The sequence below is a fragment of the Malus domestica genome, chromosome 08 (assembly GCF_042453785.1).
Source record: "Malus domestica chromosome 08, GDT2T_hap1".
NCBI classification, from domain to species: domain Eukaryota; kingdom Viridiplantae; phylum Streptophyta; class Magnoliopsida; order Rosales; family Rosaceae; genus Malus; species Malus domestica.
The window spans coordinates 4,185,842-4,212,509 of NC_091668.1; the positions used below are offsets into that span (position 1 = coordinate 4,185,842).

The 26,668-nt window shown below is 37.1% G+C and overlaps 3 protein-coding genes and 3 long non-coding RNA genes across 8 annotated transcripts; 3 read left to right on the forward strand and 3 right to left on the reverse strand.

The window, feature by feature from the left end:
- Window positions 1-5,354: 5,354 nt before the first annotated feature.
- On the reverse strand, window positions 5,355-8,798 carry LOC103440720 (transmembrane 9 superfamily member 8-like). Of its 3 annotated transcripts, none has more exons than XM_008379416.4 (7): window positions 8,538-8,798; window positions 7,776-7,940; window positions 7,587-7,696; window positions 7,378-7,486; window positions 7,176-7,288; window positions 6,913-7,066; window positions 5,355-6,684 (listed from the first exon to the last, which is right to left on the reverse strand). In XM_008379416.4, the coding sequence occupies exons 1-7, from the start codon at window positions 8,649-8,651 to the stop codon at window positions 5,539-5,541; spliced, it is 1,911 nt and encodes a 636-aa protein (XP_008377638.3). In that variant the 5' UTR covers window positions 8,652-8,798; the 3' UTR covers window positions 5,355-5,538. The 3 variants fall into 3 exon arrangements, with proteins under 3 accessions (XP_008377638.3, XP_070683311.1, XP_070683310.1); XM_070827210.1 differs by having other exon boundaries at window positions 7,587-7,691; window positions 8,538-8,748; XM_070827209.1 differs by lacking the exon at window positions 8,538-8,798 and adding an exon at window positions 8,124-8,303.
- Window positions 8,799-10,568: 1,770 nt separating this feature from the next.
- Window positions 10,569-15,170, forward strand: LOC139198445 (uncharacterized). The gene is made up of 3 exons (XR_011583971.1): window positions 10,569-11,006; window positions 12,849-12,897; window positions 14,998-15,170. It is a non-coding gene; the product is annotated as an uncharacterized lncRNA (long non-coding RNA).
- On the forward strand, window positions 13,413-14,895 carry LOC139198444 (uncharacterized). Its single transcript, XR_011583970.1, has 3 exons — window positions 13,413-13,924; window positions 14,021-14,246; window positions 14,342-14,895. It is a non-coding gene; the product is annotated as an uncharacterized lncRNA (long non-coding RNA).
- A 4,950-nt stretch (window positions 15,171-20,120) lies between the features above and the next one.
- LOC114826467 (putative disease resistance RPP13-like protein 1) lies at window positions 20,121-21,439 on the forward strand. Its single transcript, XM_070826802.1, has 2 exons — window positions 20,121-20,573; window positions 20,897-21,439. Exons 1-2 carry the CDS (start codon window positions 20,121-20,123, stop codon window positions 21,437-21,439), a joined length of 996 nt encoding a protein of 331 aa, XP_070682903.1.
- Window positions 21,440-22,353: 914 nt separating this feature from the next.
- On the reverse strand, window positions 22,354-24,786 carry LOC139198443 (uncharacterized). The gene is made up of 2 exons (XR_011583969.1): window positions 24,227-24,786; window positions 22,354-23,551 (listed from the first exon to the last, which is right to left on the reverse strand). It is a non-coding gene; the product is annotated as an uncharacterized lncRNA (long non-coding RNA).
- A 216-nt stretch (window positions 24,787-25,002) lies between these two features.
- On the reverse strand, window positions 25,003-25,931 carry LOC103440719 (plasma membrane ATPase 4-like). The gene is made up of 3 exons (XM_029106505.2): window positions 25,767-25,931; window positions 25,501-25,682; window positions 25,003-25,322 (listed from the first exon to the last, which is right to left on the reverse strand). The coding sequence occupies exons 1-3, from the start codon at window positions 25,869-25,871 to the stop codon at window positions 25,226-25,228; spliced, it is 384 nt and encodes a 127-aa protein (XP_028962338.1). The 5' UTR covers window positions 25,872-25,931; the 3' UTR covers window positions 25,003-25,225.
- Between the last annotated feature and the right edge of the window lie 737 nt (window positions 25,932-26,668).

The following is a 26,668-nucleotide window of genomic DNA, read 5'->3' on the forward strand; positions in this document are numbered from 1 at the left end:
TGAGATCTGGTGTACGTGTGGGTCCCTTTTTTATAGAGATATGATACAAATAACGATACAAATATTTGATATGATTTCTTCTTTATTTTTTATTTTTATTTTTTTTGCAGCACGTTATCCATTTTCTGAATTATAAAGGAATTATACTATGATATAAAGCCACTATGGTATAACATGCTAATTTTATTAATCGTTACGTAAATATCAAGTTTGAGATCGATTACTGTTGGATTGTCTTGGGGAATATGACTTTGCTCACGCACAACGTTTTGTGTTTAAAATTTTTTTCTAACTCTAATTTGGTTGGTTTATTTTATTAAGACGGTGAATATGACTATATGATCTCTGAGTTGATTAATGTCTTTTCAAACGATATATTACTACTTTAAGTCCGTTAACATGACGATCTCAGACTTGATTGATTTTATTTTTCATAAACAATATTTATATGATAGTTGAGAAATTGAAATATTCTGATTAAGACGTATATAGATGGTAAAAAATGGATAATCATAAATGGGTAAATAATTAATTTTCACTATTTGATTAGATCCGTTTCCTTTAAATGAATTTTCTAATTTGCTAGGAATTCCTTTTTTCTAGCTTTCTTTTTCTTTTATGTTAACGCAACGACTTGTCGTTTGTGCTTTTTTGTCAACTATATATGAATGTTACGTGAACCCAATGTGTATGCCACTTTAGTGCATACCTGAAATTTTGGTTTGAATCTGGAAATAGGAAATATGAGTAGGACACTGATATATCCAATTTAATACACTACTGATTTTTTTTATTCTTTTTGCAATTTTTATTTATTTATTCCCTTGATTTTTTATTCATCTATCCAATTTAATGACAAAAAATAAATATATATTATATATTTCCGGGTTAGGTGTGTTTTGCAATTGGACACTTACGCTGAAATGTTAAGAAACATGTTCTTATCACATACCTGACTTGAGAAGGCTCGGGTAAAACCCTTAAGTTTTTGGGTAAATTATATAAAATTACCTCAATTATGAGTCGAACCACAATCGCATACCTCATATTTTAAAAATTACAATGACATACCTCATCTTACGAATTTGTTAAAATGTCATACCTCCGTCAATTTTTCTATCAAATTGTCTGTTAAATGTTGATGTGGCTTGAGATGAGATCCACCCCCTAACCCAACCGGATTAAAAAATTAATTAAATATTAAAAAAATTAAAAATACAATTATTTAAGGTTAATTATATTAACACCTCACAAATTGTTGAATAAACCCCACAAACTTAATACACCCCACATTTGCTTTTTCACTTAAAAATTATCTTAATACACCCCACTTACTTTCCCATAATACCCTCACACCCCACATTCTCAATATACATCTTATATTTTGTACATACACCCCACATTTTCTTTACACCCCACATTTCTCAAATCTTATAACACTCATTTTTAATTTTCAGGGATTGAATCTAACCATATGTACATTAAAAGATGAATATGAATATAGAAGTTTAAATAATACAGCAAACGCAAGATTAAATAATTATCAATGTCATCGAAATCACTAAAACAATGAAAACTATGAAGTCTTACCTCATGCGAAGCTCCTGAAACATCGATTTCGTGTTCCATTCGTCAAAAACAATTTTTCTTAATCAACATGTTTGATAGTTGAGAAGATAAATAATACGCTAAAAGTGATTTGGGGTGTATTTATAAATCTTTGTTTTTTTTTAAACCTAATAAGGTCAAAATTGTCATTACATAGTAGAGTAAATAAGTCATTTAATATTAAATTTTAATGTGGGGTGCATTCAACATTTTATGGGGTGTTAATATAAAAACCCTTATTTAAATATTTTTATTTTAAAATGTGGGACCCGCCCCTATAAACCCAACAACCTCACCTTCTTCCCTAGCTCACATGTCTCCCCCCACCCCAACCTTCCTCCCTTCACCCCAAAACCAAAACCCATCTCTACCTCCCTCCCAATGACGCTCCTCTTCTCCAGCAACCTTAGAATCAGGTGTGGATCCACTGCGACGCCCTTTGGGCTCTCGACATGGGCGTTTTTATAGGCATCCCATTTCCCCTCAGCTCACCCGTCTCCCCCCAACCTTCCTCCCTTCACCCCAAAAACAGAACCCATCTCCGCCTCCCTCCCAATGACGTTCCTCTTCTCCAGCAACCTTATAACCAGGTGTTGCTCCACCGTGACACCCTCTGGGCTCTTGAAATGGGCCTTTTTACAGGCATCTCAATTCCCAAAGTTCTCTACTTTCAAAAGGATGGCTTTGAAATTGGTTTTTGATTTTGAAAAAAGAATTTGGTTTATGATTAAATGGGGTTTACAATTGATTGTTATAAAATGCATTTCAATTTGGGGAATTTCAAGTGTGGATTTTTGCCCATATTTTCTTGAACCGAATTAGTTTTTCGAGTTTGAGATCCCAACCCAAATTATGCCTCTTCTTGCAGTCGTCAGATTTTCTATTCTTCCTCTGCCCGCCCTCGCCTTCCACAAGCCTCGAGAAGGTCCTTGAAATACCCCGCAAACGGTTTCAGATTGCAGGTGAGGGTTTTTGGGGTGGTGCTCAAGAAAGTCCTTGACGGAATTGACATCGGCAACAAATTGGTATGCGGTTGCTTGCTTGAGAAGAATGAGGTGCCCTTTTTTGATTTTAAATTGGGCTAGTTAATGATGACTCGGGGGAGGAGATGGGGGAGGAAAGGGCAGCAGTGAGGGAGTGGGTTCTGGTTTTGATGGTGAAGGTAGGAAGGTTGGGGAGGGGAGACGAGTGGGCTGGGGAAGAAGGTGTGGGAGATGGGTTTGCAAGGGAAATATTTAAATTATTTTATTTTTTTAGTTTTTTTAATATTTAATTAATTTTTTAATCCAGTTGGGTTAGGAAGTGGGTCCCGCCTCAAGTTACGTCAGCATTTAACAGAGAAATTGATAGAAAAACTGACGGAGTAATGACATTGCAACAAATTCGAAAGATGAGATATGCCATTACAATTTTTAAAACATGAGGTATGAAATTGTGATTCAACCCATAATTAAGATAGTTTTGTAATTTACCCTAAGGTTTTTTTTATGCAAAATCATATCATGTTATGGTCCTCCTTTTATGGCTTGACTTAGATTGGACTATTTTAGATTTAGTCTAGCATCAATGCCGATGTTTAGTGAATTTGTATACGCTAAGACAAGATTTTCCAAATTGGGCAACGGTCCAATATATTATTATGTCTTACCTGTCTCAATTATAGTTGCGTGACTCAATATGATTGGAATTAAACACAACTCCAATCATATCAAGAGCTTGTTTCGAAGTGTTTTTCAAATGGTTAAAATACCTTTGGTGAAAATATTTTTGAAACCAAACTTTAACAAAAATGCAAGTGAATCTTGAAAAAACAGCTAAAATGCTTTTGAAATCCAAAAACATCTCTAAAATCGTATTTAGTCATTTTCAAAAGTATTTCCAAAAAATTGCGAGTTTTCTTTGCCAATATAACAACTGATTTTGCCATGATATGAAAAAGAAGTAGAGAGAGAAAAGAACACCAACGGCTAAAAGCCTAAAACACCATGTTTTGGGTCGGTGTGGTGTCGAAAGTTTGTTTTTGCTGCCAACCTAGGAACTTGGGTTGGGCCCTTAGTTTGTGCCCAAGTTTTATAGGCCTTATTATTGAGTTTACTTGCAAACATGACCGATGTAGCTCTCCGTCCAACTCATTTCAAAGTGGTTCGACGTGAGGTGGCATGTTGAATAAAGTAAATTTTTTTACATCGGCAATCTTACAAAAACAAACCACAACTTATATTAAATGGTTTCACTTTTAATTATATCGAGGTCTTTTGCATAGAAACCCTAAACTTATTGATTGCACAGATGCTTAATTAGGGACACTATCGAAGGATCTTGCTCTTTGCATGGAGAATGCATCCACTTGAACAAAAGGAGGGGACGGATAAGCATCGTTTACTTGTTCAATATCCTTTCGGAGTAATGACTTGAAGTGGACATGCATCATCTTCATCTACTTGTACCAAAACAAGCGAAAAACCCACAGAAAATCACTCTCACTACTTGATGGACGGACAAAGAGAGTGAGAGAGAGCCAACTCGGTTTCCTTCCTTTTTTAAGATTTGCACAACCTCATAAATATATGTATATTATGAAGTTGAATTTTCTGGTTGTTGCTTCTTGATAACCCTACATTGCCACTTGCACTATGTGGGGGTCAATCGATCTTCAGTTTAAGTGAGTATGAAATGAGTTGTAAATAGCATATATGTGAGTATGAAATGAGTTGTAAACTCAATCGATGTTTAAGTTTGAATTCTCGTAAGTAGGGGTGGACAGAAAAACTGCTCAACCAAACCAAGCACCAAACCAAACCGAAAATATTAATTAATGTTAAAAAATTCATAATTTTATGAACATTTAATTTGTTGAAAGCAGTCCAGTTGAACCTTCCTGACCTAGGTTTAAATGACATGATTATGACTCATAAGCATAATACTATTTCAGTTTACCAAAGAAATTCCACACAAGACGCATTAACACAACTCAAAACCCGCATGAATATACAATGTGATGAGACATGATTAACACAACTTTTCTCCTTTTTCAATAAGTAGTATGAATTATTCTACTATTCTATTATGATTTTCATATCAGCCTGCATATTGATCAACACATACTTAACACAAGCACACAACACAATATAAATAAGTAACACGAACACAACTCGATGGTCACCCCCACATATGATTTCGGATTTCGGATTTCGGATTTCGGTTACTTAGGGTTTAGGACACAAGCCAAATTTCATTTTCACGCTACAGTGTGTGTACGTGAAAGAGGGAGGGAAGGGAAGCAGAGGTTGATATGTGGGTAAATGTCCAGCTTTAAGAGCAATAAAACCTGTACAGAATCTTCTAATGTGTAACCCAAACACCATCAAACAAACCCAAAACGTGCAACTTATATTCTTCAAAACACACCAAAGGCATATATGGTCCCCCACATTGCCTTATTTGCCAAGCAAAAAAGCACATCAAAGATCAAACCCCTCCTCGTCTCTATGAAGTTGCATTGGCTTGGGACCCTCATATTTTCTTTCTTCCTTTCTATCATATATATATCATTACTTTATGATGGGTAGGTTCATGACATGTTTTACTTAATCAATGCTCTTGATTATCTACTTAATGAGTGATTTTTTGGTGTGACAATTACAAATTCGCTTAAGGTGTAACATACAAGTTTATCTATTGATTTTACATTCTAGGTTCATGACATGATCTCAATGATCAGCAATGTGGTCTAAGAAAGTGAAGAATTTGGAATACGATGAGTTTTGTTTCGATCTTCTCTATTACAAAGAAAGTATAAATTTTGATTATATTTCACAACAAAGGTTTTTACTAGCAAATCGAGACTACTACTGTAGGAAAACGTCTAGATCAAGATAAATTTTGCTATACAACGACAACGTTTAAGTTCAAGAAAGTGAAGAATTTGGATTACGATGAGTAGATGAGCCTCGTGAACCAAAAGCAGGCGTAGAAGCCGATTGTTCCGGTGACAATAAAGAATGCATAAGAAGCAATGAGCATGTACCCGAAGTATAAGAGGACCGAGACCAGCTTTGTGATTTCGAGCCTTGTGAAGAAGTAGAATGTGGCGTAGAGGAAGAGGTACAGAGCCGATGAGCCGGATGTGAGGTATGATCTCCACCACCACAAGTAATCCTCGCTGCACAACTGGAAGTAGCAGAGGACGATGGTGATCTCAGCACATGTGATGATGAGGATGATGAAGACCAAGAAGAGGAAACCAAAGATGTAGTAGAACTGGTTCAGCCAAATCGAAGTGAGGATGAAGAATAGTTCGTTGAAAACTGCTCCGAATGGGAGGATCCCTCCGATTAGAATTGAGAAAACTGGGTTCTTGTACCAGGTCTGTTCTGGGATCTCTCTTGGGACTTTGTTTGTCTTTACTGGATCCTCAAGTGCTGGCTTCCTGAACCCAACATAGCCTCCCACAAATACGAGTGGGACTGAGATTCCCAACCATAAATAGACCAGGGTCAACATTGTGCCAAATGGCACAGCTCCGGATGAGTTCTGGCCCCAAATCAGAGTGTTCAAGGCAATGAAAATGGCAGAAACAGTTGCTGGGAACATGACTGCTGTCCCGTATGCGATTTTCATCCATTCTGTACCCTGAAACGTTTTGTACAACCGAACTGAGGCATAACCGGCGAAAAGTCCCATGAAGACAAAGAGCAAGAGCATTGTGGTCATAAGACCGCCCCGGTTAGATGGGGAGAGGAAGCCAAGGACAGCAAATATCATTGTCACCAGTATCATTCCAAACAATTGAACACCAGTTCCAACATATACACAAAGCAATTCAGAGTTAATTGGAGCCCTGAAGACATCCCCGTGGACAAGTTTCCATCCTGTTTCTTCTTGCGCTTCTTCCTGGGTCCCGAGTTCATTATACTTGGAGATATCACGGTAGAGTGTTCTTAGCATAATCATCGCTACTACACACGAAAGGAAGAGGACATTAACTAATGATTTGACAATTGAAAACCAATGGATTTGGTCGTCACTCATCCGTAGATAAGCATCCCATCTAGAAGCCCACTTCACATCACTCTCCTAAACAGGTAGACATGAAAAGAAGTATCCTATGAGATGACTAGTTCCTCACAAATGACAAAGTATGTTCAACACCATTACATCAGAAATATTAGGGCAAAAGACATACGATAGTAGTTCATGACAAAAATAAATGATGCTATAATAAGCAAACAGTAGATAGTAAATTATGAGTTATAATTCTCCTATGAGAAAATACCAAGTAAAATTTTAAATTAATGAGCTCACCTGGAATTCAACATCATAGGTAAATACGATTTCTTGCTTTTCGGCAACCTCTTGAGGAGAGTTAGAATTCAAAACAGAATGTTTCGAATGGGGGTCACAGGTAGTTAAACGAGTCTTTGGATCATTCCATTTCCCTTCATATTCATGTTTAACACTGGACATTCAACAGTCAAACAAACCGTATGACCAACTGATAATTTAGAAAGAAGATTCAGCAAGAAGGAATCATGCAGGAGAAAAGGAACGCCCTGAAAAAAACTGACCTGAATGGTTTAACCTCAAATCCCACAATTCTTGACGTTCCAGTTTGCAGATCTTTATGGTACTTCACAGTAAATGCCAGATGGTTGTGGATGAAGTATTTCTCTTCTTTGCTCTGAGCACAATAACATAGTGTAAGAACGACAAAAACATAAGCATCTCCAAATAAGAAAGGTATTTGGTGCCAACAAATAATGGACATACCCCAGCATAATGGCCTTTGAGCCCAACATGGAACCCAAGCCGATAAACAGTACGAGCTTTTTGATATAGCCTTTGAATGGGAACAACTAGAGGTAGATTATCAAGTATCCTGTCATAGAAAAAAAAGTCTTAATAAGATATGCGACTTTGTTTTAGTTCCTCAAATATACTAGGATAAATCATTTAAAGTGTCAGAAAAAATTAAATACATGTTCACTCGATACTCGTCATCTATTTTCTCCTTAAACTCCTTTACAATTTTGGCATTAGGTGTTATCCGGCAGACAATGTTGCACATCTGAGGCTCCCGCATTCTAAACTGCACAAGTCCGATTGTAAGTTTACGAACATAGGAGAAACAAGTAGGCTTAGAGTTGTACAAGTGCAGTAACACTAACCACATAGGGGGAGTTCTTGATCCGGTCACCACGGAGCACTTCCCCAAGATTCTCTATACTGTCGATGATTCTCTCAGGCTGGCAGTAAGGGAGAGAGTAATAGGAGTAAGGAAGCTGAGTCTTTGTAGAAGTCAGCGTGTTCACTTTAACCTTCAAACGATATCCCTGCAATAATTCAAATTCCGCGAGGCAAAGCACTTTGCTTCTCAGTCAAGTGAAGTAAAACAATGACGGAATTTCAAATCTAATTTACAAGAAGTAATTCAAATTCCACAGACAGCATTTGTAATCCAGTGAAACTAAATGACAATCTTCTTAGAGTACTTGCTTAGGAGTTAGGGCATATACAGATCGATGTCGGACCAACCAAGAACAGATGCGCCGGGAATTTCTCTACGCATCAAAGTATTAATAAAAAACAGCCTGTGCAAATCAAAGAAATATGCAGAGCAAAAGAACATATATCAAAACCTACAAATCTCAAGATTTGAACTATGACAGAGGTCAACTAAACCTAATTCGACGATCATTTCAATATCAAAGTAGCAGCCAATCGAATTCACGATAACCTACTCTCCAATCCTTCTATCTTCCTCCATTTTCTCGGCAACCAAACAGACCAAACCTAACACTAGGTCACAGTCACAGATTCGAAAAGGAACACACGGATCACTCATTTAATACACAAACACATACAATTTCGACAAAAAATCGAAATTAAATGAAAATACAGATTAGATTTGTCGGCGATTGAGAGCTGACCTTCAAGAAGTCCTGCGGAGTGACGCCGGCGAGGTAGAAGGAGTGGGCGCCATGGACTAAGAGTAAGAAGATCGCAGAGATCGCCAGGACTGCCTGGGATTTACGAGCTGCCATGGCCTCCGGCTGAGAGAGAGAAGAGGAGGAGTGTGTATGTCTGGAGAGGAGCCGAAGGAGGAGTTAGTTTGTTGGTTGGTGTTTAACAGTTGGATTCATATATACTAAAGCCGAAGGAGGAGTTAGTTTCAACCTGACCCAACCAGAATGGCGATTCTCATTGGAGGAGTTAGTTTCAACCAAGTATTAAATATCGATGATATCGGAAATATTGTTTATCCAAAAATGTGGAAATTTCGATAGAAATATCGGGATATTATCGATATCGATAAAAATGGAATAAAACCCACGGAAATTGTAAGAAAAACTTGGAAATTTTTATTGAAACTTTGCAGGATGTTTATTTAGTCAATTATCTATTAGTTTATCACAAAAAATTGGAAGGAAATGCATTGCATGATAGATATAACTAATTTAAGTTGATTATATAGCGAGCTGGCAAGGTCTAATACCTTGCATGGTAAGATACATGAGTGACTTAGCAAGGTCTAAAATATCGATGATATCAGAAATATCGGTAGTTAAAAAACATGTAAATTTCGATGAAAATATCGAAATATTATAAATATTTTAGACCATGATTTCAACCTGCACCACATAGACGATAAAAAGAAATCAACGTTCAACCCTTTCACACCCAGATTATATAGTAATTAGTGACCAAGTCATCAAGGCAAAACTCCATATCAATCGTACGTCTATAATTGCATATTAATTTCCAGCTCCACGTTGATTCGATAAAGATCCTCTGTCTGGTTTGATGAATCCCAATTATAATATGTCCCAGTCGTTTCAGCTGACTTTGCTTAGAATGAATAATATATTTTAATTTCTTTACAATTACTTGGAAATTTCCAATTATATCTTACGTTAATAGAAAGATAATTATAAATAGGAAATTAATTCTTTAATTTTCTTTTGTCACCCAAGTAAATTAAGAAATGCGAATTAGAAATGCTAGTTTCAACAACTTCATTTAAAAATATTCCGAATAATATACAATTAATATCACGCTAGAGTCTAGGACAAATAAACCTACTTTGATTAATGTCACGTCAAGAACGGTCAAGATGTGACAGGGGCACTTTTGTAAATATGATATAAAAACTGTGAAGCAATCATCTTCAACATTGCATCTTTCCGGGCACATATGAACATAAAAAAGAAATTGACGTTCTACACGAAATCTTTCACACCCAGATTATATAGTAATTAGTGACTAAGTTATGAAGGCAAAACTTCAAATCAATCGTACGTGTAGTATTGCATATTAATTTCCAACTCCACGTCGATTCGATAGAGACCCTCTGTCTGGTTTGATGAATTCCAATTAAAATATGTCCTAGTTGTTTCAATTGACTTTGCTTACCAATCAGAATAAATAACATATTTTAATTTCTTTACAATTACTTTGAAGTTTCCAATTATTTCTTAGGTTAATAGAAAGATAATTAGAAATAGGAAATTAATTCTTTAATTTTCTTTTGTCACCCAAGTAAATTAAGAAATGCGAATTAGAAATGCTAGTTTCAACTATACAATTAATGTCTCGTTAGAGTCAAGGACAAATAAACCTATTTTGATTAATGTCACGTCAACAAAACAGTCAAGACACGGCAGGGGCACTTTTGTAAATATGATAGATATTTTGGGGCAGTTTTATAAATAAAAAACTTCTATTGTGAGTTTTAATTATTATGTTTGTGTTTTAATCATTATGTATGATGAACACTAGTATTTTGTTATATTGTGAGTTTGAAGTATTGTTTTTAATATATGTGATATTTATTAGATTTTAATCGTCGTGTTCTAGCCGTGTCTTTATTTTTTGAGTTTTGTCGTGTCGCTGAGTTCATAGGATTGTATTTGACCTGTTGAAAAATGGCCATGAACGATCTAGTATCATTAACAGCAGCTTTAGGGCGTGTTTGTTTGACCTTCTTAGGGGGGACTGGACTGGACTACACTAATTGGTATTGTAGTCTGATGTTTGGTAGGGGCAAGGATTAGGTTTAATGGGATTAGATCCGACTCGCACGGATTAAACCCCTCGCTAGGAGTTCTTAGCGAACCACCCCAAAAACGTCCGGATTCGTAAGACCTCCTCCCTCACGTCGTCCTTCTCATCCGATTGCGCTATTGCGAGAAAGAACCTCGGTCATCCTAGGAGAGAGTGTCGTCGACGTCCTCCTCCCTCACGTCGTCCTTCTCATCCTCATCTCTGCGTCCTGCTCGCCGTCAACTGCATCCTGGTCGCCCTCATCTGCATCCTGCTCCTCATCTGTTCCTCTCGTCGTCCGCTCCCTCGTCTTCACGTAACAGATCTGCTCGCCCTCATCTGCCTCCAGTTGTCTGGTAAGCTTCGATTGTTCGATTTTTTTCGTCGATTTGAGTCGATTTAGGTGGATTTTTTTCATCGATTTGGGCGGATTTGTTTTGGGTTTGAGCTTTATTTGATTCTGCAGTTGAACAAATTTTAGGGTTTTGATATTTAGGTGAAATTGAGATTAGAAATTGGGGTTTTCATAAAGCTTGGAATTTGGGGTTTGAAATTGAGATTAGAAATTTGGAATTTGGAGTTTGAAATTTGGAATTTGGGGTTTTCATAAAGCAGTGTGTGTGTATGTAAGTATGCAGTAGAAATTTGGAATTTGGGGTTTGGAATTTGGGGTTTTCATAAAGCTTGGAATTTGGGGTTTGAAATTGAGATTAGAAATTTGGAATTTGGAGTTTCAAATTTGGAATTTGGGGTTTTCATAAAGCAGTGTGTGTGTGTATGCAGTGTGTGTGCGTGTGTATGTATGTATGCAGTGTGTGTGTGTGTGTGTATGCGGTGTGTGTGTGTGTGTGTATGTATGCAGGGTGTGTGTGTATGTATGCAGGGTGTGTGTGAGTGTATGTCAGTGTGTGAGAGTGTGTATGTCCGTGTGAGTGCAGTGTGTGCATCTGACCAGTGTGTGTGTGTGTGTATGTATGCCGTGTGTGTGTGTGTATGTATGCAGTGTGTGTGTGTGTGTGTGTGTGTGTGTGTATGTATGCAGTGTGTGTGTGTGTGTATGTATGCAGTGTGTGTGTGTATGTATGTATGCAGTGTGTGTGTGTGTATGTATGTATGTATGTAGGGTGTGTGTGAGTGTATGTCCGTGTGTGAGAGTGTGTATGTTCGTGTGAGTATGTGTGTGAGTGTGTATGCAGTGTGTGCATCTGACCAGTATGTGTGCAGTGTGTGCATCTGACCAGTGTGTGTGTGTGTATGTATGTCGTGTGTGTGTGTGTGTATGTATGCAATGTGTGTGTGTGTGTTTATGTATGCAGTGTGTGTGTGTATGTATGTATGCAGTGTGTGTGTGTGTATGTATGTATGCAGTGTGTGTGTGTGCGGGTGTATATATGCAGGGTGTGTGTGAGTGTATGTCCGTGTGTGAGAGTGTGTATGTCCGTGTGAGTATGTGTGTGAGTGTGTATGCAGTGTGTGAGTGTGTATGCAGTGTGTGTGTGTATGCAGTGTGTGTGTGTGTGTGTGTGTATGTATGCAGTGTATGTGTGTGTGTGTATGTATGTATGTATGCAGGGTGTGTGTGAGTGTATGTCCGTGTGTGAGAGTGTGTATGTCCGTGTGAGTATGTGTGTGAGTGTGTATGTAGTGTGTGAGTGTGTATGCAGTGTGTGTGTGTATGCAGTGTGTGCATCTGACCAGTATGTGTGCAGTGTGTGCATCTGACCAGTGTGTGTGTGTGTATGTATGTCGTGTGTGTGTGTCTGTATGCAGTGTGTGTGTGTATGTATGCAGTGTGTGTGTGTGTATGTATGTATGCAGTGTGTGTGTGTGTATGTATGTATGTATGCAGTGTGTGTGTATGTATGTATGTATGCAGGGTGTGTGTGAGTGTATGTCCGTGTGTGAGAGTGTGTATGTCCGTGTGAGTATGTGTGTGAGTGTGTATGCAGTGTGTGTGTGTGTATGTGTGTGTGTGTATGCAGTGTGTGTGTGTGAGTGTATGTCCGTGTGTGAGTGTGAGTATGTCCGTGTGTGTGTGTTAGTGTGAGTGTGAGTGTGAGTATGTATGTGTATTTTGCACATTTGTCCATGAGTGTGTGTGTGTGTACTTGGTTTATAACCATGATATTACAATGTGAATGTTTTGTATTGTGTGGGGTTGATGCTGAATTACAATTTTTTGTGGTTGTTGGTTGCAGAGAAGAGGAGCATAAACGGAAGGCTAAGGCTAAGGCTACTGCATTACAGGTGTCCTTTAATTTCCCTCTTCACATGCAATGCCTAGCAATGATAGCAATCCTCATACTAGTGTTCTTAGACACATGTTTATAGATGTATAAGAGTAGAACATTTTGAATATGATGCCTCGGGTTAATGATAACTTTTTTTTTTCAACGCCACCTGTATATTTCTTGCCTCGGGTTAATGATAACTTTTTTTTTTCAACGCCACCTGTATATTTGTTGCCTCGGGTTAATGATAACTTTTTTTTTTTCAACGCCACCTGTATATTTGTTGCCTCGGGTTAATGATAACTTTTTTCTTTTCAACGCCACCTGTATATTTGTTGCCTCGGGTTAATGATAACTTTTTTTTTTCCAACACCACCCGTATATTTGATGCCTCGGATTGTGACTTCGCTAATTACTTTGATCTAGTTCATTTCGTATCATAATCACTTCATTTCCATCACCCTTAATAACAGTAAATATTACATATATAATGTCCTTAATTTGTTTTTTGTTTTTTTTTTGTTTGGATAGATATAGATCGAATGAAGCTTTTATTGATCTTATTGTTAGAGATGTCTTATTTGGAGACAATTTGCATTTGTACGATTCTTGTGTTGATGATGCTACGTGGCAAACAGAGACATGTTGAACGACCCACATTGACTAACCGTTCACTTATTAGACGAGAGATTAGTTTGTGTTATCTGAATGGTATAATAGGGAATACTGATATTGAATGTGTCAACGAATTGAGAATGGATAGAAGGACTTTTGGCATATTATGTGACTTACTTCGTCAAGATGGGAGGGTAAAAACTGATGGTTTGGTGTCTGTAGAGGAGCAGGTGTGTATGACTTTACAAATATTAGCACATCATACTAAGAATCGTAGTGTTGGCGGTAGATTTTATAGGTCGGGAGAGACTATAAGTAGGTATTTCAATATCGTATTGCAAGGAATTTTGCGATTACAAGGTATCCTACTAAAAGTCCCTCAGCCTGTGCCTATTGATTCTACAGATCCTAGGTGGCGATGTTTTAAGGTATGATGAGAATTTTTTTTCATTTTCCCTAAGCTTTAACTCTTCATTCCCTTTGTATAAATTAACAAAAACTTTTTTTTTTTTTTTTTTTTTAAGAATTGCTTGGGAGCATTGGATGGAACACACATTGATGTGCATGTACCTGAAATTGACAAACCAAGATACCGAACAAGAAAGGGTCGAGTCGCAACTAATGTGTTAGGTGTGTGTTCAGGAGATATGTAGTTCATATATGTGTTTCCGGGGTGGGAGGGTTCCGCATCAGACTCTAGAGTGCTACATGATGCAATTACTAGGCCTAATGGTTTTAAGGTACCAGCGGGTAAGACTATTACTTAGTCTCAACTTTGTAAGTTAGGTCTAGTTTTGTTTGTCAACTACAAAACACTAATAAGGTCTGTTTTTTTTTTTCATTAGGTTATTATTACCTTGTAGATGGTGGTTATACAAATGGTGAAGGATTCCTTGCACCCTATAGAGGAATACCTTATCATTTATCTGAATGGGAGGGACGAACACCTTCTAATAAGGAAGAATATTTTAACATGAAGCATTCTAAGGCAAGGAATGTAATTGAATGCTGTTTTGGCTTGCTAAAAGGAAGGTGGTCGATACTAAGGAGTCCATCTTTCTATCCGATAAGGACACAAGGTCGAATAATTACCGCTTGTTGTCTACTACACAATCTTATTAGGCAAGAGATGTCTGTAGATCCAATGGAGAATTTGCCAATAATAGAAGATGGACAAAATACAAAAGAAGGTGAATATGTTGGTAGTGTTCAAACATCTGACCAGTGGACTGCAAAGAGGAATGACATGGCTCAGGAAATGTATAACGAGTGGAGAGCAATTAGGAACTAGCAACCGAACTAGCTATATGTGTTAATGATAACATTTTATTTTAGTATTCCTTTTTATCATGCATTTGTTAGATATTAGCACAATGATTGGATGGTATGCAAATTAATTGGATATTATGCAAGTTGATTGGATATTATGCAAGTTGATTGGATATTATGCAAATTGATTATTTGTATGGTATTTTCCTTCATTAAAATATTTTTTGTTTAGGTATGGATAACGAAAATATTTTGAATGCTACTCAAGAGCCAAAAGGAAGAAGGCGTAAATGGGAAGCATTTGAGGAAGAAGTATTACTAGGAGTTCTTGAGGATTTTGTTGCTCGGAAGCAACGGTGTGACACCGGTGCTTTCAAACAAGGTACTTTGGTTGAAATAGCAAAAGCTGTCAATGTTTTATGTCCTCATTCAAATATAAAGGCAAATCCACATATTGAGTTCAAGTTGAAGAAATGGAAAAAAACATATAGTATGGTCGTTGACATGATAAACACAAGTGGATTTGCATGGAATGATGTCAAAAAGTGCGTTGAAGTTGACAGTGATGACTCATGGCAAACTTATGTGCAGGTTCATATCCTATTTTATTTATACATTAGTTATATTATTGCTGCTATATTTGTCACGCATGCTAAATTTTAGTTTTGCTATGTTGATATAATCTTAGAGAAATAAAGAAGCCGATGGATGGAGAATCAAACCTTTTCCACTGTTTGATAGATTTGCATGTATATTTGGAAAAGATCGGGTTACGGGTAATGTAGCCGAAACCCCTGCTCAAATGGTGGAGGAACAAAGTCATGATCATGTTGGTGAAAGTGATATTGGAGGTGAAAATTTTGTTTCTTCAATGAACCAACAAAGCCAACAAAGCACCCCATCTGAAAATAGCCAAAGAAAGATGAAAAGAGCTGTGGGAAGTTCAAGTGATGGAACCGAGGCAATTATCAGTGGACTGAAAGATTTTTATGTTGAAAGTGGGAAGAGGATGCAAATGGTAACTGAAGCTTTAGTTCAAGGTACTGCAGATCATACTGACATAGCTAATGAACTTGAAGCAATGGGTCTCTCTCCTATGGATCAAATTGATGCATTGTCTCTTATTTTGGATAAACCAAAAAATGTGGGAGTGTTCAGGGCAATCAAACCGGAACTTAAGAAAGTGTTCGTCCAAAGGTTTTTAAGCGATAACGCAAGCGGATGAGGATTTTGGCTAATGTTAACATGGATGTATTTTATTAATCATAAAATCTTATGTTATGGCTTATAACTTAGTTTTGCACTAGTATTTTGACTTATGTTAACTAGCCATTTTGTAAATTATGGAGATCTATTTTGGCTAATGTTAACTAATGTTAACTAGGATTTTCTAAATTATGGAGATCTTCTTATGTACTTGTATTTGTTGAAGTTGCATGTATTGGGCACTATTATTTTTCTTCTGTTGGGTGATAGAGTTTAAATCAAGCTACATTTGCAAATTAAACCCAATTCTATTAGCAGGTAATAGAAACAAAACAATTGTCAATTTTTTTTAAGATTCATAATATACATGGCAAAAATATGCTCCAATTAACCCATATCATGAGATTTGTAGCATTACTCTATTACACAATGGCAAAAATTTGTAGTCCTAGTCTAAGCAAACACAAATCTGGTGAACAGTACTGTTTTTCTTATCCTGCTTCTTAGTCCGACATTACACCAAACGCTTCACTAAGTTAGTCCAGCTTAGTCCAGTCTAAGCCAGTCCAGTTTAGTCCCGGCAGCTAGTCTAGTCCGAGACAGTCCGGCGCAATAAACGCACCCTTAAGGAAATACTAGGAATTACTTTCCAATGCCTGCAAGTTCTCATGGCATCGGTGAATATGATCAAAATTTCACTTGAAATTTCAGTAGGGGGAAGTTGATGGTCAAGATCATGCTTTTTGCTTCGATGGAATTCCTAAAACCATAGATTCCGATTAAGCAACATCTCTAAGGCATTGTCTTAGAATTAAATTGTCTAAAAAACAACTAAATTATGTAGATTAAAGTCAAACACCAAACCTCATGAAAAACTTTTGGTGTCCTGATGACATTTGAAGGTCCTGCAAAAAGCTTCTGCAACTAAGATAAGCAAATCCTGCCTGTGGCTTGGAAATTTGATATCGAATTTCGTATTGTAAGAATAGTTACATATACTGGTGAATTAGAATATCAATCGAATATTGATTAGTACGCAATCTATCGAACAACACTTGAAAATGAAAACGGCTATTCTGGCTCAAGGGCAAGAATATAAGGTTAGTATCAATCAATAAATTGGAACAACTTCATAAGTATATTTTAGATATATAAATTTAAAGGATCTAATTCGATAAAATTTAAAAGTTAATTTTGTTGGAATCGATAATAACCATGATAATAACACAGTTTTGCTTTCTTTCCAAGTCCAACAACAATTCATAATTTCGTATGTATAGCTGCAATAGATCTATGTCTGGATGATTAAGAATTGAAGGGAATTCGCGAGAAGTGGTAAAGTCATTTTCAATCAAGGATAGTAGTTGTATAGTATTGTCCCAATCCCAGCAAATAAAGCTTTTCTAGTCCAAGATCGGACAATAATAACACACTAGTCAAGCAGGTTATGATTTAACTTCAATAAGTAAACTTCTGATGATACAATTATATCAGTGAAAAAATTATGTATCTTGCTTTCTCGATCATTATCCGAATTAAATCACATGATCTACCATTTATGTGGTCTCCGTTAATTTTATTGAGTTTCATTTTTACGAATCTACTTTTTAAGCGAGCTACTTAACGCGTTACTAAACTTAAACTTGAAGTTTTTCTTCGATTAAAAAAAATCCAATGCTATTAGAAGTGCAGATTTCAGTTGGAGGAGGAAAAGTAGGTATTGACTGGGTAAAAGTTGTCAGACTCCATAAAGCATGTTTCATGTTCCAACTTTTAAGTTTTTGGGATCAAAACAAAAGTCACTGAAACATCCCATATGAAACTTATACTCCAGTAGCAAGCAAAACTAGTACTCCAGTAGCAAGCAAGACTAGCTCATCCCCACAATCCAAACTATTTCTTCTTTTTTATTTCATTTCAGATTTGCAGACTTATTTCTTAAGAAACATCATTTAATTTCTATACTAGATCCAAAAGCAATACGTGTAAAAAGAAGAACAAAATTTCCTTCCAGTATTGTTCGTTTTAACGAAAAAGGAAAATTTTATTTTAAAAAGTCACTTATGCCACTAGTACTACGGTCTAGTGGTATTTCTCTTCACTGATAAGTGAGAGGTCTTAGGTTCAAATCTCGCCAAAGGCGAATTTGCACCAATTTATTGCTAGCCCATTATGAGGTTAAGCCCAACCCCTCCCCTTAGTGTAGATAATATCGATTGTTCAAAAAAAAAAAAGTCACTTATGACACTATTTATATGCAACACATTTTTGTCATTTTGATTAAAACTCAAAGTTTTCAAACCATTTTCATTAGTTTTCTTATAAAAAAATCCCACAGCAACTAACACTATCGCTGCTAGTAGATAGTTTTGAAAGTGTGGTGCTATCACTCACACCTCTTTTTATTTTGTATACAATGCTCTCAATTTTTTACCGTTAAATTAAATGCATTGAAGATAATAAAATGATAAAAATTAGCAAAGAGTGTATGAAAAGTTAAATAAGATGGATGGATAGTGCCACGCTTTTAAAAAAAATAATCATATCTTAACTTGTTTTACTTGAGTCCCAAAAAGAAGCCTGGCGTTTGAATTCTGTTTCCCTCAAAAGACTTAATCATATCTTAACTAATCACACTCCTTAATCAAAAAAATAAAAAATAAAAAATAAAAAATAAAAAATAAATGGATATTTTGGATGCGGTTTCTAATCTTAACATTATTTGATTAAAACCTTAATGATTTTCAAAGTTTGATCAAAGTCCATTGACTTTGTACACCTCATTATGTTATTATTAATATTTATATTTTTATAGTTTTGACATTAATTGTTTGATATTTTATGAGATTTATAATCCTATAAATTTAAAGTCCCTCATTATAATACTATTAGAAACGGTTACAATAAAAAAATTCAAACATTTTGATTGAATAAATGGATAAAAAACTATGTAACAATAAGAAATAATAAATGGCAAAAGAATATATCCATAGTTTTAAAAAAATTGGTACATTTTACAAAAAAATTATACATTTCACGTATAACAAAGTGGTACATTAATACAGAAGAATGAGTACATTATAAATAAATTAGGGTACAAATAAAATATTAAAAAATTATGAATACAAATGAATTTTTAAAAAATATGGGAGCTAAAAGAAATTAATATATGGGTACAAATTAAAACTAAAAAAAAATACTACAAATTTAAAAAAAAATGTTGCAAATTAAAAGTGGATACAAACTAAAAATATAATTATATGGTACAAAGTTTAGCCATAAAACATAAATATAACATATATAATTTTTCTATCATTGATTAAATATACAAATGTCACATGACGGTAAACATAATGGTACAAATACAAATAAAACTTTAAAAAATATGGGTACAAATTAAAAATGAAAAGAAAATTGGTACAAATTGAAAAAGGTTTGCAAATTAAAAATAGGTACAAACTAAAAATAAAAATATATGATAAAAAATTTAACCATAAATATCGATATACTAATTGTAACATTTTTAACATTAAAGGAATATATTTAAAAATAAAAATATTTTATTATTAAAATAATTAATGATGTTATTAATATCCAAATACCTTAATAAAAAATAAATATAAATAGAATTTTAATCAATTTAATAATAAAATAAAGGATATGAACTTAATATTTCTAAAATAAAATATCATGAAATATTAGTTAAAACTCTGGATGGTCAATTATGGAAGGGAATCCGAGAAAAGTGGTAAAGTCATTTGTCATTCAAATTTTTTTTTTGAAATATTAATTTCTCTAATAACTTTTTTTTGAATGACAAAACTCATTGAAACATCCCATGTGGTTTCAATGATTTTTAACGCGGTTTATGAAATATTAATTTCTGTAATAACTTTTTTAACTCATTGAAACCGCGGTAAAAGTTAAAAATCTCCAACTGGAGGACCCCATAAACCGCGTTGCTTTCCAACTTTAATCTTTTAGCGTCATCACAAAACTCATTGAAACATCCCCATGTGGAAAAAGTTAGACGGAGATCTGAACGATATGAAAGCTCTCAGCTAGTAGCAAAAGCAAAACTAGCTCATCCCCACAATCCAAACTCTTTCATCTTTCAGATTCCTATCCGTGGACGACTCAGTTGTGACCATGGCTGAGTTGGTAGGCGGAGCTTTTCTCTCTTCTTTCCTCTCTGTTTTGTTCGACCGGATAGCTTCCCGTCCCGTCCTCGATTTCATCTCTGGGAAGAAAAACGAGCTGCTCATGAGAGAGTTGAAGCTCAAGTTGCTCACCGCTGACAAGCTGGTTGACGATGCCGAGGAGAAGCAGATGACAAGCCCGACCGTGAGGAAGTGGCTCGACGATCTCAAAGAAGCTATCTACTGTTTAGGAGAGTTGCTGGACGAGATCAAAGCTGAAGCTCTTCGACGCCAGCTGGAAGGTGAGGATGACCATTCTCCTGCAGCTAGCAGCAGCACAAGCGGGATCTCGAGATCAGAGTCCAACCCTTCTTCTCCGTCCGATGAATTTCAGATTCCAACCGACTTCCCGATCCCTCCCATGCCCACGATGGGAAGCACTCCTATGTGGGATCATTCAAACGTAATGCTTCAAGGATCCTTTTTTTGTCCTTTTCCCTTCCGAAGACGGCAGACTCATCGACCCGAGAAGTAGTTTGACGAGTTCTTTCTTGTGGCCTATGTTGAACTCCTTCTTTCAGACCATGAACGTCTCTTTCATTGAGAATGAGGTTTAACACCTCCAGAATGTTTGATATCTTCGGTTCAAGAGAGTTGTGAAATTCATCGGACGGAGAAGAAGGGTTGGACTCTGATGAATTTCACAACTCTCTTGAACCGAAGATATCAAACATTCTGGGGTATTAAACCTCATTCTCAATGAAAGAGACGTTCATGGTCTGAAAGAAGGAGTTCAACATAGGCCACAAGAAAGAACTCGTCAAACTACTTCTCGGGTCGATGAGTCTGCCGTCTTCGGAAGGGAAAATGACAAAAAAAAGAGCCCTTGAAGCATTACGTTTGAATGATCCGACTGGCCCTAAAATAGGAGTGCTTCCCATCGTGGGCATGGGAGGGATCGGGAAGTCCACCCTTGCCCAACTTGTGTACAAAGATGTCAAGGGTGACTTTGATGTCCAAGCATGGGTTTTTGTCGGAGGAGAAATTGATATTCTTCAAATAGCACAAACGATACATGGGAAGATCACAAAAAACCCTTGCACGATCACAGATCTGGATCTGCTTTCTGAAGAATTGGAGGGGGTTTTGACAGGAAAAAAGTTCCTCTTCGTTCTTGATGATGTCTGGAGTGAGGATTATCTTCTCTGGAATAACTTGATGACTCACTTCAATAGCTGCGGAGGGAATATCCGAGGACGATTCTTGGTTGTTATTTGCAAAGCATGCCTTCACGGAAGACAGTGTTATTACTGCCCATCCGTATCTTGAAGTCATTGGAAGGAAAATTGTTAACAAGTGTCAAGGCCTTCCTTTAGCTATAAAATCATTAGGGGGCCTGTTACACTCTGTTTTGAATCGAAGGGAATGGGAAAAGATATGGAAGAGCGACTTATGGGGAGTTGCCAAATTATGAGGTTTTGCCAGCTCTACGGTTAAGTTACCAATATCTACCTCCGCATCTCAAACGTTGTTTTGCTTATTGTGCAATATTTCCTAAAGGTTACAACTTTCAACGTTCAACGTTAATTTCATGGTGGATGGCTGAAGACCTCTTACAACCCCACGGGAAGGAGGCAATGGAAGATGTTGGAAGTGATCACTTTGATATTCTAGTATCAGGGTCTTTCTTTCAACATTCATTAGACGAGTTGGGTATGTTATGTTTCACCATGATTTAGCAAAGTTTGTAGCTGGAGAATTTTGTTTAAGATTGGAGGAAAATCAGCCGCCCAACTAAAATTTATGCAAAACTCGTCACTTTGCATTCATGGAATTTGGAGGTCATGACATTCAGAAATTTGAGGCGCTGGATGAGGCTAAGCACTTGCACACCTTTCTACAACTTGAAGGAGGCTACAAAGACTGCAATAAGTTGGTATTGAACTACACACTTGTTGATTTATTACCAAATCTACCATGTTTAAGAGTGATCAAGTTATCATGTTGTGATATCGTTGAGTTGCCTAGCTCAATTGGCAACTTAAAACACTTAAGGCATTTGGACGTGTCGTACACTAAAATAAGAGAATTACCTGCGACGGTGTGCACCTTGTACAATTTACACACCTTGTTATTGTATTTTTGTCTTGAGCTGATTCAACTACCAACCAATTTGGGAAGGCTAATCAACTTGCGCCATCTCAACATCCGAGAAACAGAGATCAAAGAGATGCCTGCAGGGATGTGTAAATTGAAAAATCTCCAAACATTAAGCGATTTTGTGTTGGACAAACAAACAGCTCAAAGGATTGGAGAGTTAAAAGAGCTTCAGCATTTGCGCAGAAGCCTTAAAATCTCAGGAGTTGGTAACGTTAAGGGGAATGCTTTGGAGGCAGATATCATGAGCAACAAGGAGAATCTGAACCTACTTTTCTTGATATGGGGAAGAGCTTATGATGCTAGTAATCATGATCCAGAAAATGACAGAGAAGTGCTCAACAAGCTCCAACCTTAAACAACTTATAATTAGGTCTTACGGGGGTTTAACATTCCAGGTTGGTTAGGAGATCCGTATTTCTCTAAACTATCTCGTATTGCACTTGGTGATTGCAAGCATTGCTGCTTATTGCCACCACTTGGGCAACTACCCTCCCTCAAAGAGCTTCATGTTCTAGGGATGAATAACGTGGTTGAGATTGGTAGCGAGTTTTACGGTAACGATACTTGTGGGAGTGCTCCATTTAGATCTCTACAAGAATTGCACTTGGAAGATATGTTGGAGTGGGAAAAGTGGTCCTATTACGATGGAAGCAGAGGCAACACCACAATAATGTTTCCTAATCTTCGTGAGCTTGAATTGAGAAATTGTCCCAAGCTGACTGAGATATTACCGTTGGAGAAGCTGCAAAGTCTTGAAAGTGTAAAATTGAATGGTCTGGAGTCCTTTAGTGGTTCACTTGCACATGTGGAATCTAAATGCCCTAAATTCCTTTCCCTCGTTCACTTGGAAATGGTCGACTGCCCAAATTTTGTATGTTTTCCAGATGGAGGGATGGATGCGCCCAAATTGGAGGAGCTGCTTATCGATCGATGCAAGAAATTGAGGTCGTTGCCAGAACAAATGCATACCCTTCTACCGTCTCTTCAGAAATTGATGGTAATTGGCTGTCCAGAAGTGGAATCATTTCGTCAAGGAAGGCTGGCGTCAAATATACAACACCTTTTTTCTTAGTGTTGTAGAAAACTCGCTGCAAACTGCTCACTGTGGGGTTAACAAGACTCAACTCTCTTAGAATGTTGGAAATCAGTTTCAGTGAAGAAGGTGGATAAGAAATGGGATGTTCGTTTCCGGAAGAGGGTTTGCTGCCCGCCACTCTCACTAGTCTCTCCATCCGCTTTCATCCAAATCTTACAACCATCCAAGGCAAGGTTTTGAGACAACTCACCTCTCTTGAATACCTCAGAATAGAAGGATGCCCTGAGCTCCAGGGCTTTACAGAAGTAGCGCCCAAATCTCTGAAAAGGTTGGCTATTTTGGAGTGCCATAATATCGGGTGCTTGCCAGGAGAATGGCTTCCCACATCTCTTTCTCATCTGCTTATCAAAGAGTGTCCGCTGTTAAAAGAACGATTCTGAAGAGAGACGGGAATATTGGCCCAAGATTTCTCACATCCCCCGTATAAATATAGAATAGATGTTCCTGAAATTGGTACTTGCCGAATTCTCTCTCAAGCGTGTGCGTGCCTATATGTAATATATGTACGAAACACTTTAGTTGGGTACTTTATCTGATGTTTTTTTTTTTTCCTTGCGCGTTTGATTTGTGCTTCTAGTCCAGGCTCCAGCAGCATATGCTCTTGTTGTTTCGTGTTGAATTTGTCACAAACTCTTCCTAATGCAACAACAAAAATGGAGCTGGTATAGCCTTTGCTGTTTTGCGGTAAAGTAGTACTACGTACGTATTCGCAAGATGATTACTAGGCTAAAACAAGAGCAAATTTGGATAAAAAATGCTATTTCTACCATCTAGTTGTACTATCATTCGTGCCGTCTCTCTAATAGAGAAGAGACTCGCATGTGTTGGTGGACCCTCCTCTATTAGATTTCATGATTCACTAACGAAAGCTCGAAGCACCCTATTTTCATCCTCAGCTCGTCAAAGCAACCTATTTTCATCCTCAGCTCGTCACACCTTTTTCAAGGGGTTTGCTTCTGAAACTCCTAAGCAGGTTCATAGAGGCGTAACATGTGCCCATCAATACATCGTATGGCAGCAACCTGTTACACAATAGTCTTATCGTAATCTTTGCAACCAGCATGGTGATGATATACAAATAAATTATCGAAATTGTTTCGTTTAAAAATTCGGTGAACACGTTGCCATGGACTTCACATTGCCATGGACTCACTCGTTTGACACGGTGATCAAAGCCAAGGCTACTGTTGATAGAGTGCCTAATTGCAGGAACAAGGTTACTTGTGCTGACATTTTGGCCTTGGCCACAAGGGATGTTGTGAAATCCCTTTCCCAGCATTCAGGTCCATCGGAATGTGTCCGTGCTAGACCAAATGCAAGGACTGTCCTTGTGTAAATTTTGAGCGAACGAATGATATGGCACGAAAGTCCATGTCCAAGACTCCAAACGATCGTGATTTGGAGTTAAAGCAGATTCCCTTATTAGTAAAACCCATGAACAAGTCAGATTATTTTACAGACATGAGAAAACCCAAGAGAAAAAGTTGCCACCTTTTCACACAACCAAAAATTTCAGGGGAAAATAAAACACATACTAATATTGGATCCTTCCTTATTTCTTGTTTTTAGTCTCCTACTCTGTACAGTAATAATGCAAAAGCATACGCAACAGCCTTCACATTGAAAAGCCGATATGTGAGTAAAAACAACCAAACCGTAAACTTCATGTTATTTGGCTACAAATGAGGAGAATCCTCTGGCCAAATTTAACATCAAAAGTAAACTAGTTGCAACCTAATCTAAAGACACAAGGTTATTGCTAAGCGCTTCATCATCATCGTCATTAATTTTTGCTACTCGCTCGTCACTTGAAGGTACAAACTTAAGTCTCTCTGTGTGTTTCCCTTTTGAAAAGCTCATCAAACTGTATAATGTTGTTGAATTGTATCGATGTCAAGTCCTTTCAGCTTCACAACTGACTCAACATGACCCTTCAGCGTATGCAACTCCCGAAGCCTGCAACCAAAACGAAAAGCTCTTTTAGAACTCAATTCTCACGTGGAACAAGTCCAACCAGCAAAGCAAAACAATGCAAGATGAAGCATTTTCCAGGAAACAAGAAACAGAACCGGCAGACATCATTACGGAGACAAGCATGATTCTAAATCTATGTATGAGTGCAAACGGTCCTTACCTTGCAACCTCAGCCCTCCGCTTGGCTTGTTCTGCAATCTCAGAAAGCTCCCTGTAGCTGTTCTTCTCATAGAAAAGGTTGTTCATTTCAGGTGGCTGAAGGCCGTGAAGGGTCCTCTGTGCTGCAGCCCACTGTGCTTCTCTCTCCTCTTTCCCATAATCTTTCTTTGTAGTGAAGGCAGTCTGGTGGGAAGACACAATAAGGTAAATTGTGGCAAGAAACATGAATCTAACTTATATTGTTGGGTAGCGCGGAATGCAACATACCTTGTTCTCCAAAAGATTATTCCACGCCTTTCCGCTTTGAATGTATCGGATTGCGAATTTAAGAAAGTCACGAGGGACATATGTCACTATACTGTAAAGCCACATGACACCAGCCCACCCCTAGCCAGCTCCCTTTATCCGTGCAAAACCCCAGTTTGCATAGACTGCCATTTTGCGGAATGAGTTATTTAAAAAAAAAAAAAAAAAAAAAAGGAAAATTCTTTTGTCATACACATACGAGAGCAACCAAGTAAAATATCACACAGGTTTTTAAGCTTGCTAACGGAGTAAAATTCTTACTTTCAAAATGTACAAATTTCTAGATTAATTGTCTTAACATTATTGGAAATTACTACAACTTTTAAAACCTTAAGCATCCAGTTGAGCAATTAGGTAAAATTATAAAGGTAATCAGTTTGCTTACCAATTGAGCAATCATGAAAGCTCCAAATAAGAGAAGTCCAGGGCGTTCAACAAAAGACCAGCTACGAGACCTTGTGATGAAAATAAGGGCTTGGCTCACAATACTCACTTGTAAGTACAACACCGCCATCGCTCAGGCCTATCCCTCAAAGATCTCACATGAAACTTGTCCTGCATTATGAAAATAATTAAATAAAATCAGAAGAATGAACTTATTTGCCCAAATAACTGTGACCTAAATAGCTTATATATTAATGGAAAACAAAGAACTGTATATTCCCACCGAGAAGAAGTCGGTATCATTCATAAGCCAGAAGAAGACTACTGTCATTAGTGCCAAGTAACCTCCAAGGACAATGCCAGTAGCAAAGATCTCCCTCAATTTCCAGCTGTCTGGTTGTGGAGATGGCTTCACTCGATCCTTTGATATTGTCATGATAGTTCCTAGCAGAATCGTAAAAAAAACAAAGTCAGACTCA